Source organism: Sceloporus occidentalis, unplaced genomic scaffold, assembly GCF_023333645.1.
Source record: "Sceloporus occidentalis isolate IW3139 unplaced genomic scaffold, rSceOcc1.0.p SCAF_7, whole genome shotgun sequence".
In the NCBI taxonomy this organism is placed as follows: Eukaryota; Metazoa; Chordata; class Lepidosauria; order Squamata; family Phrynosomatidae; genus Sceloporus; species Sceloporus occidentalis.
In genome coordinates, this window is record NW_028316987.1 from 40,391,240 (window position 1) to 40,405,846 (window position 14,607).

General features: G+C 38.1%; 1 protein-coding gene across 14 annotated transcripts in view; it reads right to left on the reverse strand.

The window, feature by feature from the left end:
- ARPP21 (cAMP regulated phosphoprotein 21) overlaps window positions 1-14,607 on the reverse strand; it is a 251,859-nt gene that overhangs the window by 36,715 nt on the left and 200,537 nt on the right. For all 14 annotated transcript variants that reach the window (XM_089532674.1, XM_089532679.1, XM_089532669.1 and 11 more), the window contains 2 exons: window positions 13,464-13,568; window positions 9,559-9,819 (listed from right to left, as the gene is read on the reverse strand). In XM_089532674.1, the coding sequence (XP_089388800.1) occupies window positions 9,559-9,819; window positions 13,464-13,568 (366 nt within the window). The remainder of the gene's footprint in view (window positions 1-9,558; window positions 9,820-13,463; window positions 13,569-14,607) is intronic.

The following is a 14,607-nucleotide window of genomic DNA, read 5'->3' on the forward strand; positions in this document are numbered from 1 at the left end:
ATCACATTATCAATACTTTAATCTCAATAATAACAATAAAGAACAGAAGCAAAAAAAAAAATGATTTCACAGGTGGTGATGGAAGCAGTGTCTGGAAATGGAGAAAGTGAAATGAGAAGCCAGCCAAATCTGGGAAGAACCAGCCAATCACAGCTCATGGACTGCTGTCAAAGGGGACCTACGGTAGAAAAGAATACAACCTAAAGCTTTGTTTGCAAGGGCAGTCAGAGAGAGAGAGAGAGTGAAGGCCAACTAGGAAGTGAGGAATTGATAAGATCTGAATAGATTTTTGGGAGCAGGTAGTGTGGACAGATTTCAGGGAGTCTAGATTTCAGGGAGTCCATATAACTCATTTGTTATATAATAAATATTTACTGTTTTTATTTTCTACTGGTGTGTCTGACATCTTATATTTAAGCACTGGAAGAGAATACTGGTTACATTTTACCACACTGGACCCATTACACAGCCACTTTTCCAGGACAGCAGTCACCGTGAAGTCTGAGTCTAGGGAGAGATCTTGAGGGGACAGCATATGAATGATATGTCGTTGATAACATCTGAAGACTTGAATTAAACCAAAAGGGGGGAACAGAATTCAGTGCAATATGTAGCACATATGGTGCATATAGCACATTACTTTGGAACTGAGGTTTGGTACTGTGCCTTCTCTTCTTACTTTGATCAATAATGTATGTTTCTGATAAAGTTAAATGCTTGGTAGATAGGTGGAGTGTTGTGGATGTAGAGGAAGGCTTTGGCCGAAACGCGTTTGGCCTTTATTTTTCCATTTTTAAACCTTTTTATAATTGCCCATATAAACTACTGTGTTATTTCTCACCCTTATATTGTCTATTTGGTATTTAACCAGGGGCATTTCCCCTGATTAGGAGAATTTTACAGTGCTATTTCATTTGATTCAATTTTTACTTATCTTTGTGGGGTAAAACTACCCTTATAGACAACATTTTCATTCTCAGGGTCATATTCTCTTCAGAACCTTTGGTTTTGGTTGGTTGTCTGTTTTGTGGTTCTTTTGTTACAGGGACTTTGTTTGGTTTGTTCAACACTTATAAATGATATGAATGATGGAATATAGAGTGTATTTATCAAATCTGCAGATGTTACCAAATTAGAAGGTTAGCTAATACCCCAGAGGGCAAGATGACCTTAACAGATTGGAGAGCTGGGCCCAACTAACAAAGTGTAAACAAGGATGAATATAAGATATTACACTTAGACAGGAAAAATGAAATACAGAACTATAGGATGTGTGATACTGGACTTGGCAAGAGTATAAGCAAAAAGGATCTGAGGGACCTTAGTAGACCATAAGCTAAACATGAGTCAACTGTGTGATACAGTGTGATACAGTAGCTTCATCACAAAGAGTACAATGTTCCACTCTATTCTGCTTTGGTCAAAACATGTGTCAAGCTTTGGGCACCACAGTTCAAGAAGTATATTGACAAGCTTAAACATGTCCACAGGAAGATGATTAAGATGATAAATGATTTGGAAGCCAAGTCCTATGAGGGGCAGCTTAGGGAAATGGAATTTTTAGCTTGGAGAAGAGAAAACTAAGTGGTAATGTGATAGCCATCTTTAAATATTTGAAAGGATGTTATGCAAAAACTAGGGCATGGTTGTTTTTCATTGCTCCAGAAACTAGAATACAAACCGTTGGATTCAAATTACAAGAAAAGAGATCCCAGATAAACATGAGTAAGGACTTATTGACAGTAGAGCTGTTTAAGAGTTGAGCAGACTGCCTCAGAGGGCGGAGAATGCTCCTACTTCAGAGGTTAGATAACAATCTCTCAGGAATGATTTAGGAGCAAAGCAGATGGGCAGGAATGATGATGATAATGATGATGATGATAATGATGATGATAATAATAATAATAATAATAATAATAGTAATAATAAATGATTTATTTATATTCCGCTTTTTCCTCGATTGCCTTGGGGCCACAGTGAACACATGCCACGGTCCCAAGAATGCCTCCTGCTGTGGCTCCTAATAGGAGCACAAAAGATCTGCTCCTTTAGGGGTCATATTTCGGTCTCATTAGATGGCCACTAACAATACTGTTGGAAATGATTTTTTAAAAACATGTGAAGAAAGAGATGCAAGATCAGAAATGTTGGGGCACTAAAGTGGGTATTTTCTCCCACATAAACTAATAAAAAAATCAGGCTGCTCTGGGCATTTTCTAGTCATCAGCTTGCCACAGAGAGTTCAGTCACAGAACAATGAGATAAGAAGCTGGGCAGTGAAAAAGAACTCCTGGTAAATTTCTAAAAGGATGTCTCAGTCAGACTGAGACAATGCTGGGCTGGAAGAAAAGGCAAGTGAAAAACAAATGCTTTCCAGCCTTCTTAGATGTGCTGCTTTTTAAACCTGTCCACTCTTTTTTTAATATACAAAATGGAAAACTGAACTTTAAAAGGCAGCTGGAAAGGCAGCTTTCATAAAACTTTAATATATCGATGTGTAATATCTTTAGACTCCCAAGATGGCCCAACTTCAATTTTTTTTTTTGGTCCAAAGATAATCTAGCACTGACTAAGCATGCTCCCATATTGCCATTTGTCATCCATGAGATTGGTTCTGACAGAAAGGAGGCCCTGTATCTTCTACAATTATAGAAACTAATCAGACATTTACAAACAAGCTCCATAACTTTGATACCAATTCTGACACCAGGACTTCATGGTACAAAGAATGATTTCACATCATGATGATAATTTTTTTGGATGACTGAACCATAATATTTTGCAAGATTAAATACTGGAGTCACCCTGTCCCCACAAATGATGACAATAAACCAACCCGGACTTTGTGTCTACTTTAAGAGATAGCTAAGGAATCAAAATAATTGAACCAGCTAGTCATTCACAGGTGAAAACACACTGAAAAATATGGCACTGGATTAAACTATTGCAGTCATTAGTTATCAACAGAACTAGCATGGAAGCTATGTGTGATATGATCTTTAAATTCCAAAGGCATTTTGTTTCCAAAACAAAAGCCTTCACAGTGCAGAACCCCCATCATTTCAATAACATGCAAAACTCTGAGGCACATGGATTAAGCTGATCACTTTTTACATTCCATGACAGAATCAGCAACCTAATGGAAGGTGGGTAGGAATGACATGATCCCAGATCTTTCAGAATATTTCTGACACAGTACATATGGTGCAAAAGCACCGTGCTGGTGCCATACTAGGGTTAGGAGACTGCGCAGCAACCGCACGGTCCCTAAACCCAGAATAGCATTGCACCATAACAATGGCGGCGACCTGTGTACAGGGGTGCCACCATTGTTATGTAAGCACCACGTGGCATGCGCACACTGCTGTGTGGCGCTTACATAACAAGTACACCAATGGCGCACTTGTTATGCCACCCCTGCAGCTTTAAAAGAACCCGCTTTTCTTGGGTTCTTTTTCCTCCGCAGGGAAGCCGCATTGTTTCCTCCCTCCAGAGGAAAAAAGTCTGCTGCCGCTCCGGACATTAAGGAAGGTATGTACCAGGCCATACTTTGTTAAGATGATGTAGGAAGAAACCAAAGGAGACTTTTTTTCTAGAAGGCATCACTCTGCCTCAGAAGCATGAACATCTATGATTAGTTCAACTGATGAAAGGGAATGTAGTCCAATGTAATTCCTAGGTTTCAAAGTGCCACTGTTTTGACCTGTCATCTTCCTGCCTCAATTCCAAAGACATGAACAACCAATGAAGTCCTCAAAGTTTTCAATATTTTTGAATTTAAATTGATAATTAATCTTACCTATCTCATAAAATCGCATATAATTAATGTCATGAACTTGTTCTATAGTCTGGCTAACAAGAGAACATTAATTGGGTATAGCATGATCATGATCTTCAAAAACAGCTACATAGTTTGAACATAAATGAATTTTAGTTGTTCTTTCTGGCATACTCCATAGTCTTTCTCACTGGAGCCTTCTGCTCTATCTACATGTCATATAACAGTAAGTTCATGAGAAAACCTAAAATTGACAAGGAAATTAAAACTGTTTTGCTGCTCTGAGATCAGATCATTAACATATAGATTAGAAAGAAAGGAAGCTTAGACATTGGGTCAAGATCCTGCAGGGGTTAATGGAGTGTAAACTTGTACCCTGGTTAAAATCCACTCCATATCGTCTCCCATTTGACCCCCCCCTCTCCCTGTGCCCCCCTAACAAAGCAACTTAGTGGCCAGAGAAGAGAGGTGGAGAAGCAACCAGCTATGTACCGCCAGGTGATGCTTGTTCTGTAACTGGCTATAGAGACACTGCTAGATGCTTCTCTGCTACTCCCTGCTCTCCACCAGCTATTAATTGGCCATTTCAGGGAAGTGTGCAACAGGCAGCTGATGAGTTCGAGGGGATAAGGTGGTTTATTTTTCCCTTCACAATGCCCTCCTCCAAAAGATATATGTCAGCATTATACTGACGTATGTCACTAACAAGACACCAACCATCCTTTTCTCTCCTCTTAAAATATGGATTGAGCTAAAGAGCTGGATAAAGGTTTTAAATCTTTTTTTTTCCTATAGACATCTCTTAGGTCACGTTTTTTTTTTTTTTTTTTTGCTTTTTAAATTGTAATTTAATTGTAATTTTTAATTGTACGGTGTTCTAATTTTATACTGTTGTAATCTGCTTTGATTCCTTTCCAAAAAAGCAGAAAATAAATAACAACAACAACAACAACAACAATTAATTGTTTTATGCCATCCTGAACTGGGAAAAAGGTGAGATGTATACAAACAACGAACAAAACTTTCTGTCAGTGTTTGTGTTCCAAATATGTTTCATATTGGTATCTGCACAGCTGCTGATCAGGATGCTTCTTAATACATTTGGATTCTGAAGGAGCTTTAATGTTTTTTTTTCTCTCTCAGTTCTTCAATGTGACTACTAGATAACCTGAAGTATAACATCCAACAAAAACTAATACATGCATGAATGAGAAAATTGACATCAATTTATCCTGTGAGTTAGCAAAATTCTGCCAGAGAGTGAACAATTTGCAATGAACCATAAAAAAACCCTGAAAAGTCTCTTAGCTGCAAATATTCACAATTCTATTATGTTAAATTTGCTGTTTTTGTTCTCTGTTCTTTCCCCCCAGTACTATAACTATTTAATGTTCCTGAGACACACTACTGGCTTTGGAGCATGTGTAGTGAAAACATGTGAATCGATTCACCACTGTATTATCTTCAGGTTGCCTCCATTGGTCCTGCTACCAATGTAGAGAAGGAAAGAGAGAAGCAGAATTCCTGGACTACTACAGAGGGCATGCCAAAACATTAAAACCAATTAGAAAGGATAAACTCAAGGGTATTTGTGAGTATGAAAGTACTCTTATGTCTTCTTTTTTTAATACAAAGTTTCACAAAGGAAATTATGGACTGTGCACTCTCTATTTGGAGTATAATTGGATCTTGTATTTTTTTTAACGTTGAGTGTTCCTGGCATGGGAAGCAACTACAGGAATGACAGAATTAACTCAAAAAGATTAATTGTGAATCAGTATCAAATTCATTATCTCAACCAAGGGAACTGAAGTCTGGCTCATGCTAGGATCATTGCTAAATGCAACATATAGACCATGGCCAGATAAGAATGAAGAAATTAGAGTTGTTTCATGATTCAATATATATATCTAATAGGTTTCTATAAATATCCATACTGCGTTTTTTGTTTATACAAATCAGTACCACACAATCTTCCCAATATCGACAACAGTGTTTTCATGATTTTCCCACTTCTCAGCAAGTTATCACATCTTAAGACAACATGCAGTTCTCAAATCATCCATTATCCCTATCCTTTCTTCTTCCCTCCTTACCCCTTAATGTCATGCCTGAAATGGGGACTGAATGGATTTGAAAAATCTTCAAATTTTTGTGCCTGTATGGCTGGTCTTTTATATTTTAAAAAAGCTAATTTAGGCCCAGTCAGGTAGTGGTGTCCTGGCGGCGACAGTAGGGCTCGGGACCGTGCACCAACCGCACAGTGCTGAGCCCTACTAGGTGCGGGTGGTGCCATAATTGCAAGGCACTGCCCACATGTGGGCATGTCCATGACGTGGGGTCATATGAGTGGCTCTAGGTGGCTCTTTTTTTGCTGCGCAGCAGTACCACGCTGCTTGGTTGCTGCGGTAATGCGGCACAGCCAAAAGGGGCGGTGTTTCTCCACCTGTCTGTCTTGGCCATTAATTAATTAAAAAGTTAATCCAGGAGGAATGGGAGGACATAAGACTATTATAGGGACAACTACAGCATCTTATGCAAGTTTTAATTTTTCAAACGTAGTACAGTATACCTTTTAAAATTAATATAATGAAAGCAATAGCTCTCCAAATCCAAACTGTCAGAAAATGCCCTTGAAGTAAAAATGATGAGACACCACAACTTAGTTTGGAATTGCTGCTGCCCTAGTTCTAGCCAATCATCAACACAAATACAATCAGAGAGGAAACTGGTTTGCTTTTTAAAGATCAAGAAATGGAAATAAGGAGTCAGGGGCTGGAATGGGTGTGGAGAGGGAGGGAGGGAGGGAGAGCAGGAGAAAGAGTAAGTGAGTGTGTGTGTGTGGGAGAGAGAGACCATAAGATTTCAGAGTAATGGGATACTTTTCAATTGTAGTTTGTTCTAATTATATTACAGTATCTCACTTTTCGATAAAATGCATGTAATAAAGATGGGTAGAAAAACCTTAGGGTATTTTGCTTCTTGTCAATAATGTTCCAAATTCTGTGAAGACACTCAGGAGGCAGACTGGGATGTTTGGTGGCAAGCTGTAAAGCCTAATCAGTCTCCAGGAAGACAGTAGCTATTATAGATCTGCCATGTCCTACATGTTCAGCTCAATTAAATATGATTCACTGCTAGTACTTCTACTAGAGACAATGTGCCAACTATGCCTCCAAACAAGAAAAACTGGAATCATGGATATATTGCTTACCTTCTTCTAATAGTAATAATAACACAAAGACGCATCTTGAAGCACAACTGTTTTAAAGTATTGGATCTTAAAGGACAGGTACATACATCAGCATATCTTCAGCTTATCATTTGGCTGAATGTGTAGTTTGTTCATTTCATTTGCAGTGTTCAGACAGTGATTTCTCATTTCATACATAGAAGTGATAATGCCATTCTATATTCAGTGACTAAAGACTTCCACATCAACTGGCCAAAAAGAGTTGTCCAACTCAAAGAAAACAGGAGAAATTATGTAAACAGCTCATTTGGTTCATCATGTGAATCTACTATCTGCCTTCCTCTTGTTTGGTAATGAGAAGACTTATAGTACTGCAGAAGTGGGCAACTTGTGCCCCTCAAAATATTCTTGGATTGCTCATCATTGGCTATGGTGACTTGGTGCTGATGCAAGTTGCAGTTAAACAGCCTTAGGAGTGCCATAAATTGCCTACCCCTGAAATAATGTACCCTGCTTTAAAACAACAATAGCCATACCTCAGTTAACAAAGCCTCTGACAAAGAACCTTCTCTTTAAGAAGACTTTTGACAATCTCCCAGCCCCTCCCTTCTTCTTGTTCTCTGCTTAGCTAGACATTTTTTTAGCAGTATCAGCATTCGGAGGACGGTAAATGGTGGCTGCAGAATCAGATTTCATTGCCTAGATGCAGCAGTGAGTCTGCAATAAACAAAGTAATCAACAAAGGCTGAGCTGTGGAAGACTGGTATACTTCTTTAGCTGATCCTACTGTGGCCATGTGTGCCTACCTACAAGGGGCAAGGTAAACAGCACCTGCTTCCAGAATACCTTAATGAAAATGTATGAACAGCAATATGGTGAGAAAAAGAGAAAGCAGATAAGTCTGACTCACCAACTCCCTCCGCATGTTTTTAAAAAACATAGATTATAAATTTGACCACCAAAATGGAAATCAGAGAAAAGTTGGATGCACTTTGGAAGAAACTTTCATGTGATCTCTACAATAATTTAATATGTTTTTTCTTTACTTAGTCAAGGTTTATCTGACCTGGTTGTTTCATTGCACATGTGTATACTGATAGTTTTGTGATTTTGAAAGACAAAAGAAAATATTTTAGAGTGCCAATCATACGCTAGCAAATGAAGGAAAAGAGACAGCAGGGAAGAAGGAAAAGGTACACATGCCATGTCATCCTATAGAAATAGTGTCAAATGTAATAATCAGTAATGTAATTATCACTTCTAAGGTATATGGCAAAGTTTGTTTCATATGGGTAGTTTGACTTCCATTTGGAAGTTCCTATGTCACAAGCTCACCATAGGTATCCTTAGTTTCTCTAGCTCATTCCCTTACCAGGTCACTACATCCTCTCATATTTTTACCTTGATCAAGTGCTTGGTTAGTGCATCTAGACTGAGAGTAAGCAAATGCTAAAGCCTACCTGGCTGTCTAATCCAATCACGCAAGAGATGGGAAAATTACTGAACCTGACAAGAAGCAAAAGCAGATATTTACATTGGGGAAAAATGAAGTGGCAGTCCCTACCAGAAGCAGCAAATGGCTAAGGTCATACTGCATACTGCACTGTATGTAAGACTCACTCTTTCAAGCACGAATCTTCTCTGTACTATGGACACAGTCTCCTCAAGTATGCATTATTTATTTTATATGTTACTAATCCATATTTATTCCAAGTCTACCAGGAAAAAACAAAGTAATCAACAAAGGTTGCATTGTGAAAGATTGATATATTTCTTTACGTGATTCTACTGCAGCCATGTGTGCCTGCTTACAAGAGGCAAGGTAAACAGCACCTGCTTCCAGAATACCTTAATAAAAATGTATGAACAGCAGTACAGTGAGAAAGGGGAAAGCAGATAAGCCTGCCTCACCAGCTCCCCCAACATGTTTAAAAAACATAGATTATAAATTTGACCACCAAAATGGAAATCAGAGAAAAACTGGATGCATTTTGGAAGAAGCTTTCAAGTGGTCTCCACAAGAATTTAAAATGCTTTTTCTTTACTTATTCAAGGTTTATTTGACCTGGTTGTTTCATTGCACATGTGTATACTGATAGTTTTGAATAAAATGTTTGCTGAAAAACCATTTTCTCTGAAGATGTCAGCCATAGATGCTGGCGAAACGTCAGGAATAAACTCTTATAGAACATGGCCTCATAGCCCCTCAAACCCACAAAAAGCTAATCTGAGCTCTCTTTCTACTTTGTTTTTGTGAGACAGGAATTTATCCCTACTCTTTCCATGTAATTTCTGCCATCAGTACTAAATTTTCTATTAAAGAAGTCATGCCCAGGAATACATCTGTTTCACTAAGGTATACTTGTAGTTGCAGTTTATCATTAGAAAGCAATTTTCTTGTCATGTTACCTTTGTGAACTGATGTTATGAAAACTCTATCTGAATTTTTTATCCATTTAGTAATGATGTACTTCTGTATATGATCCTTGGCTGTCATTACTTTAGCGCCTATGCTACTGAAGCCTTGTAAAATTAATACAAATGTGTTTTAGCAGCTGGGAGAAAACACTCTGAAATATGCACTTACCTGAGTGGGTGGCTGCTGCTGTACATAACCCTGTGGTGGAGGTGGGGGCTGCAGCACTTGTTGAGACACTGGTGGTCCTGAACTTGTAAAGCCTCCTGGGGGGAGCTGCTGACTGGGGGATGCCATGACATAACCAGTCTGTGGAGAAGGCTGCTGTATAATAGATGATGGGTAGACAGGACCAGAAGGTGAATCTGGGTTGTCTCCTGATGACTGACGACTTAAGCTCATCTGGCTAAACTGTGTTGTCATGTCATCTCGCTGTGAGGCAAAAGTCAGTTGAAAATTATCAGAGATCTCTGCAGTGGATATTTGGAAAACAAAAAAATGGGTTCAAACAAGCACACACAAGGAGCAAGAGACAATATATTTTTGGCACACAAAAGTGCAATAAAGCAAACAAAATAAGCAATCCAATCCAATCCTGGATTTTTAAAATCCTAAGAAATTTAAGTGGCTAAGTCTATGCTACACCTGGTAACACTGATATGTTTTCCCTCTTTGGGGATGGATTTGAAAAGGTAATCGGAGTAACATGCCAGCCATCCCAAAGGCATAAACAATTGTTTACAAGCACAATTATTCTTAGATCTTCAACTGACAAATATTGTCTAGTCTATTATCTGCATGTCTTCTTAACAGCTTCAGTGACAGTAGATGGATATTTGGACTTTTTTCCTACTCCATTAAGTAACCCAGATTAATGGATAGGAGAAAATATTCTCTCTCTCTCTTTCTCTTTCTCTCTCTCTCTCTCTCTCTCACACACACACATCTTATTTTCTTATCAACAGTATTTCAAATAGTTCTCATAGAGGCTACAGAGCTAGTCCTTGAAACCTTTTAATGGGTATTGACATTGCTGAGAAAATGTGTTATTTGGCATTATCCATAAGTAAATTTTTAAAAATTTCCCCAAGAAGACATATTCCTGTGAGAAGTTTTTATGAGGCACTGCTTTTCTCTTCACTCTTAAACCTTAAAGGGTTATTCAGTTCTACTTGTGACATTTAGAAAGACTAGAAAAAATATTTTACAGTGTCAGTCATAAGCTAGCAAATGAAGGAAAAGAGACAGCAGGGAAGAAGGAAAAAGGTATTTATGTCATCCTATATTAATAGTGTCAAATGTAATAATCAGTAATGCAATTATGACCTCTAAGGTATATGGCAAAGTTTGTTTCATATGGGTAGTTTGATTTCCATTTGAAAGTTCCTATGTCACAAGCTCATGATGACTATCTTTACTTTTTCTAGCTCATTCCCTCACTAAGTCGCTACTTCTCTCATATTTTTACCTTGATCAAGTGCTTGGTTAGTGATTCTAGACTGAGAGTAAGCAAATGCCAAAGTCTACCTGGCTGTCTAATGTAATCACACAAGAGTTGGGGAAATTACTGAACTTGACAAGAAACAAAAGCAGGTATTTATACTGGGAGAAAATGAAATGGCAGTCCCTACCAGGAGCAGCAAATAGCCAAGGTCACAATGCATGGATATGTAAGACTCACTCTTTCAAGCACGAATCTTCTCTGTACTATGGACACAGCCTCCTCAAGTATGTATTATTTATTTTATGTTACTAATCCATGTTTATTCCTATTCTACCAGGAAAAAATCAAACAACAACTTTATATTTTAATTTAGGATCTATTTGGATCATAATATTTTCAAAGAATTTGTTTTCAGAAATTTTGTTCATATGGAAAACAGCATTTTTGCACAGAAAATGTCCCCCCACCATAAAATACAGAGGTTTTTTTGTGTGCAAAAAATCCCCTCCACTGTTCTCTGTGCAAAATGTGTTTTTATGTTTCTGTGAAAAATATTGGTTAAATTGGAAAAAATATAGGGGTTTATTATATATAAGAAAGCTTGTCAAAAATGTTTACTGATGGTTGATCATTTTCTCAATAGGGTGTGTGGATATGTCAAGATGTCCTTTTTCATAAAAAAAGAAAAGAAAAGAAAAGAAACTAGCAAGGTGTATTTTTAGAGATCTACATAAAAAGGCATTTTCTCAAGAAAACAGCATTTTATATGCAAAAAATATTTCAGAGCAGAAAACAATTTCCATGCACAGAAAACAAGCTGTATTCACCAAAAAACAACCTAACCCCCCCAAAAAAACCCACAGCAGTTTGTGCACAGAAAGACCAATTTCTGTGTCAAAAATATTTTCTGTGCTAGAAATTTGTTTTCTCTGCAATAAAACCACATGCATTTTCCACACAGAGTAAGTGCTGAAATGCAGAGATGCTCACCTGTCTAAGCTTCTCTTCCTGATGAAGAGAAGCTTAGACAGGTGAGCATCTCTGCATTTCCTGACACTTGGAAAGCCTGTTTTAAGGCCATTTTTCAAACATTATCAAACATTCTTTCTATCCCTAAACTGGGATTTACTGGAGACACTCTGCTCTGGCCTCATGAGATGACACTCAGGCTCACCTCACCATTTCTAAGCTGATCTTCAGTCAGTGTGCCTGAGGGAATTCTGCTTTCTCCTGACACAGCAAGAATCTGCCCCATTTAAAAGGCTTTAAGAGTGAGGCTGCTTCATTGCAGCTAGATCCTTGATTCCCTGTACATATAACTCCCCTAAAACAGGGGCACAATTCAAAGTGCTGGTCATGACCTATAAAGCCCTATTTAGTTTGTCCAGATTATCTGAAAAACTGTATCTCCAATAGGAACCTGCCAGAGTTCTAAGATCTACAGTGAACATCTTTCTTTCAATTTCACGACCATCACAGATTCACTTGATGAGGACACAAGAGAGAACCTTCTCAGTGGCTCCTCCATCCTTTGAAACTACTTTCTGCAGGAAGCTAGGTTGGCCCCCGGCTGGCTTTCCTTGTATCACTAGGCAAAGATCTTTTTGTGCAAGCAGGGGAGCTTCTTATTGGGATTTTTTTATTTACCTTTTAAAACTTTTGTATGATTTTATACTGTTTTGTCTGGTGATTTTAATTGTTTTTTAATTTTATGGTAAATATTTTTTTTAATTGACGCTCTCTGGGAGCCACCTTGGGTCCCACTTTGGGAGAAAGGTGGCATACAAACGAAATGAAAGGAAATAAATATGCACAATGATGACTTATAGGGGATTGTTAGCTTCACCCTTTGACCACATGTCTTTTCAGATTCTCCTGTACATCTCTCCACTTTGTTGGCTGAGGAAGGAGCCTTTTAAGCAAGATTTGGTCAGCCTGTAGATTGATATCTGTGGTATTGAGCCTTTTCTCGTCTGGCAGATTAAATGTCTTGCTGGAGCTGCAGAAGAATTCATTGTGATGCATTACCTGGCTCTGCAGTGTGGGCCCTGAACCAATGTACATGGAAATTCCTTTCTTGATGCATGTATTGTATTTTGCATGGTTGTAAGCTATTCCCCATTCTTTTTGTTTTGTCTCCCCGTCTCTTTTTGAAAAGCTTATTAAGATCCATACAAATGAGTTTTATGCTAAATTATCTGAAGCAGAAACTTTGCTAAATCTCGCAATTACAAGCTGCTTGAGCAACTCAAAACACATAGCAGGTATTATTTTTTAAAAAAAGAGTGGCAATTCTAAATAATAAAAAATGAATCAGACACTTTAAATGCAAGTGAATATAAGGTGATGTAAAGCAGAGTAGGTTTTACATGCAATATTAATAAAATACCTTATCAATTCTTAATTTGGAAAGGTACACAAACATGCACTGTGGGAAATCCTGTACCACTTACCGAAATTATTTCTGGCCAGACTGTGTGGCTCTAATGACAACCACTTCCAGGATCACTCAGTAAGACACAAGATTTATGGCAATTATATTCTGTTTCTTTGGACAGCAATGCCCCCAAACAAAAAGCATGCTCAGACAATATAATCAATCCACATAAAAAGTAATAACAATCAATCGTACCACGGGAAACTGCTGTGTTTGAGACACTGCCAGAAGATGCTGAGGAGGGTAGGAAACTGCTGGATACTGCATGGATTGTGAGGAGGGCTGCAGAGTCTGAACAGGCTGATGCAGAAAAGGAAAGAGCAGAACAAAAAGGATTCAATTATTGTCCTTTAAGGCAATAATTTCAGCTAAGGTAAAAACAATAACCTGGTACTCTAGATAACACAATACAGCTCATCCAACATATGGCACAATTTGTTAGAGACAAACATGTATTGCCATTAAATTCAATGGCAAAACAGCCCCTCCCCCCAAAAAACTAAACAATTTTCTTCCAGCAATCAGAAATTCAGTACTTGTTCTCAAATGTTATACTGTTAGTGAGATGCTCCAGCAGTATCTGAATGATGTTGAAGTTTGTAAAGTTATGTTGACATAGGAACTAATGTGTTATTTACTTGCTAGTGAAGCAAGTCTTCCACCTGGGCCTGTAGAGCTGCTTTCTTACTCTTGCTCAACCAGAATGCCAACTTTACATTACTTATGTATTATTTTCTATATATGCTTGCTTGCTTAAGGAATTTATATTCTGCCTTTCAGTAGGCTCAGAGGGTTTGTTTTTAAAAAGGAGAAAATGATGCAAAATTAGATGTACTGTATTACTCTGCTTGAGAATTAAGACTCAGTATATGGTAAAGTTGAGAACCACAAAGATCTGATTAACAGTGTTGTCTTGTGCACAGTGTTGCCATAAAAATAACCATGAGCCAATAAACATTAAGCTTATTTGCAGAAAATAGGCAATTACATTAAATAAAAATTCTGCTTCTACTATTCATTGTAATGAACACTGTTTCTACAACTGCTATTTCCCACTGACTATTTCCTCAGTATCTAGAGAAAAGCATCGCAAGTTGCCTGTCTTAACCACCGTTAGAGCGAAGCAGGCAGGTGGCTTGGCCTGACTGGCTTGGGACCAGATGGTGACTGGATGGCCTGCTTTCAACCAGGCTGCCAATGTGGTCCTAGACGAGCTGCGGGAAAGAAGTGGTTTTTCATCACTCCTTTTGCTGGTGGCTTCAGGCTGCATTAGATGGCCCCAGAGAAGCATTTAAGTTTGCCATAATTGTGAAAATTATGGCAACTACAATTACACGTT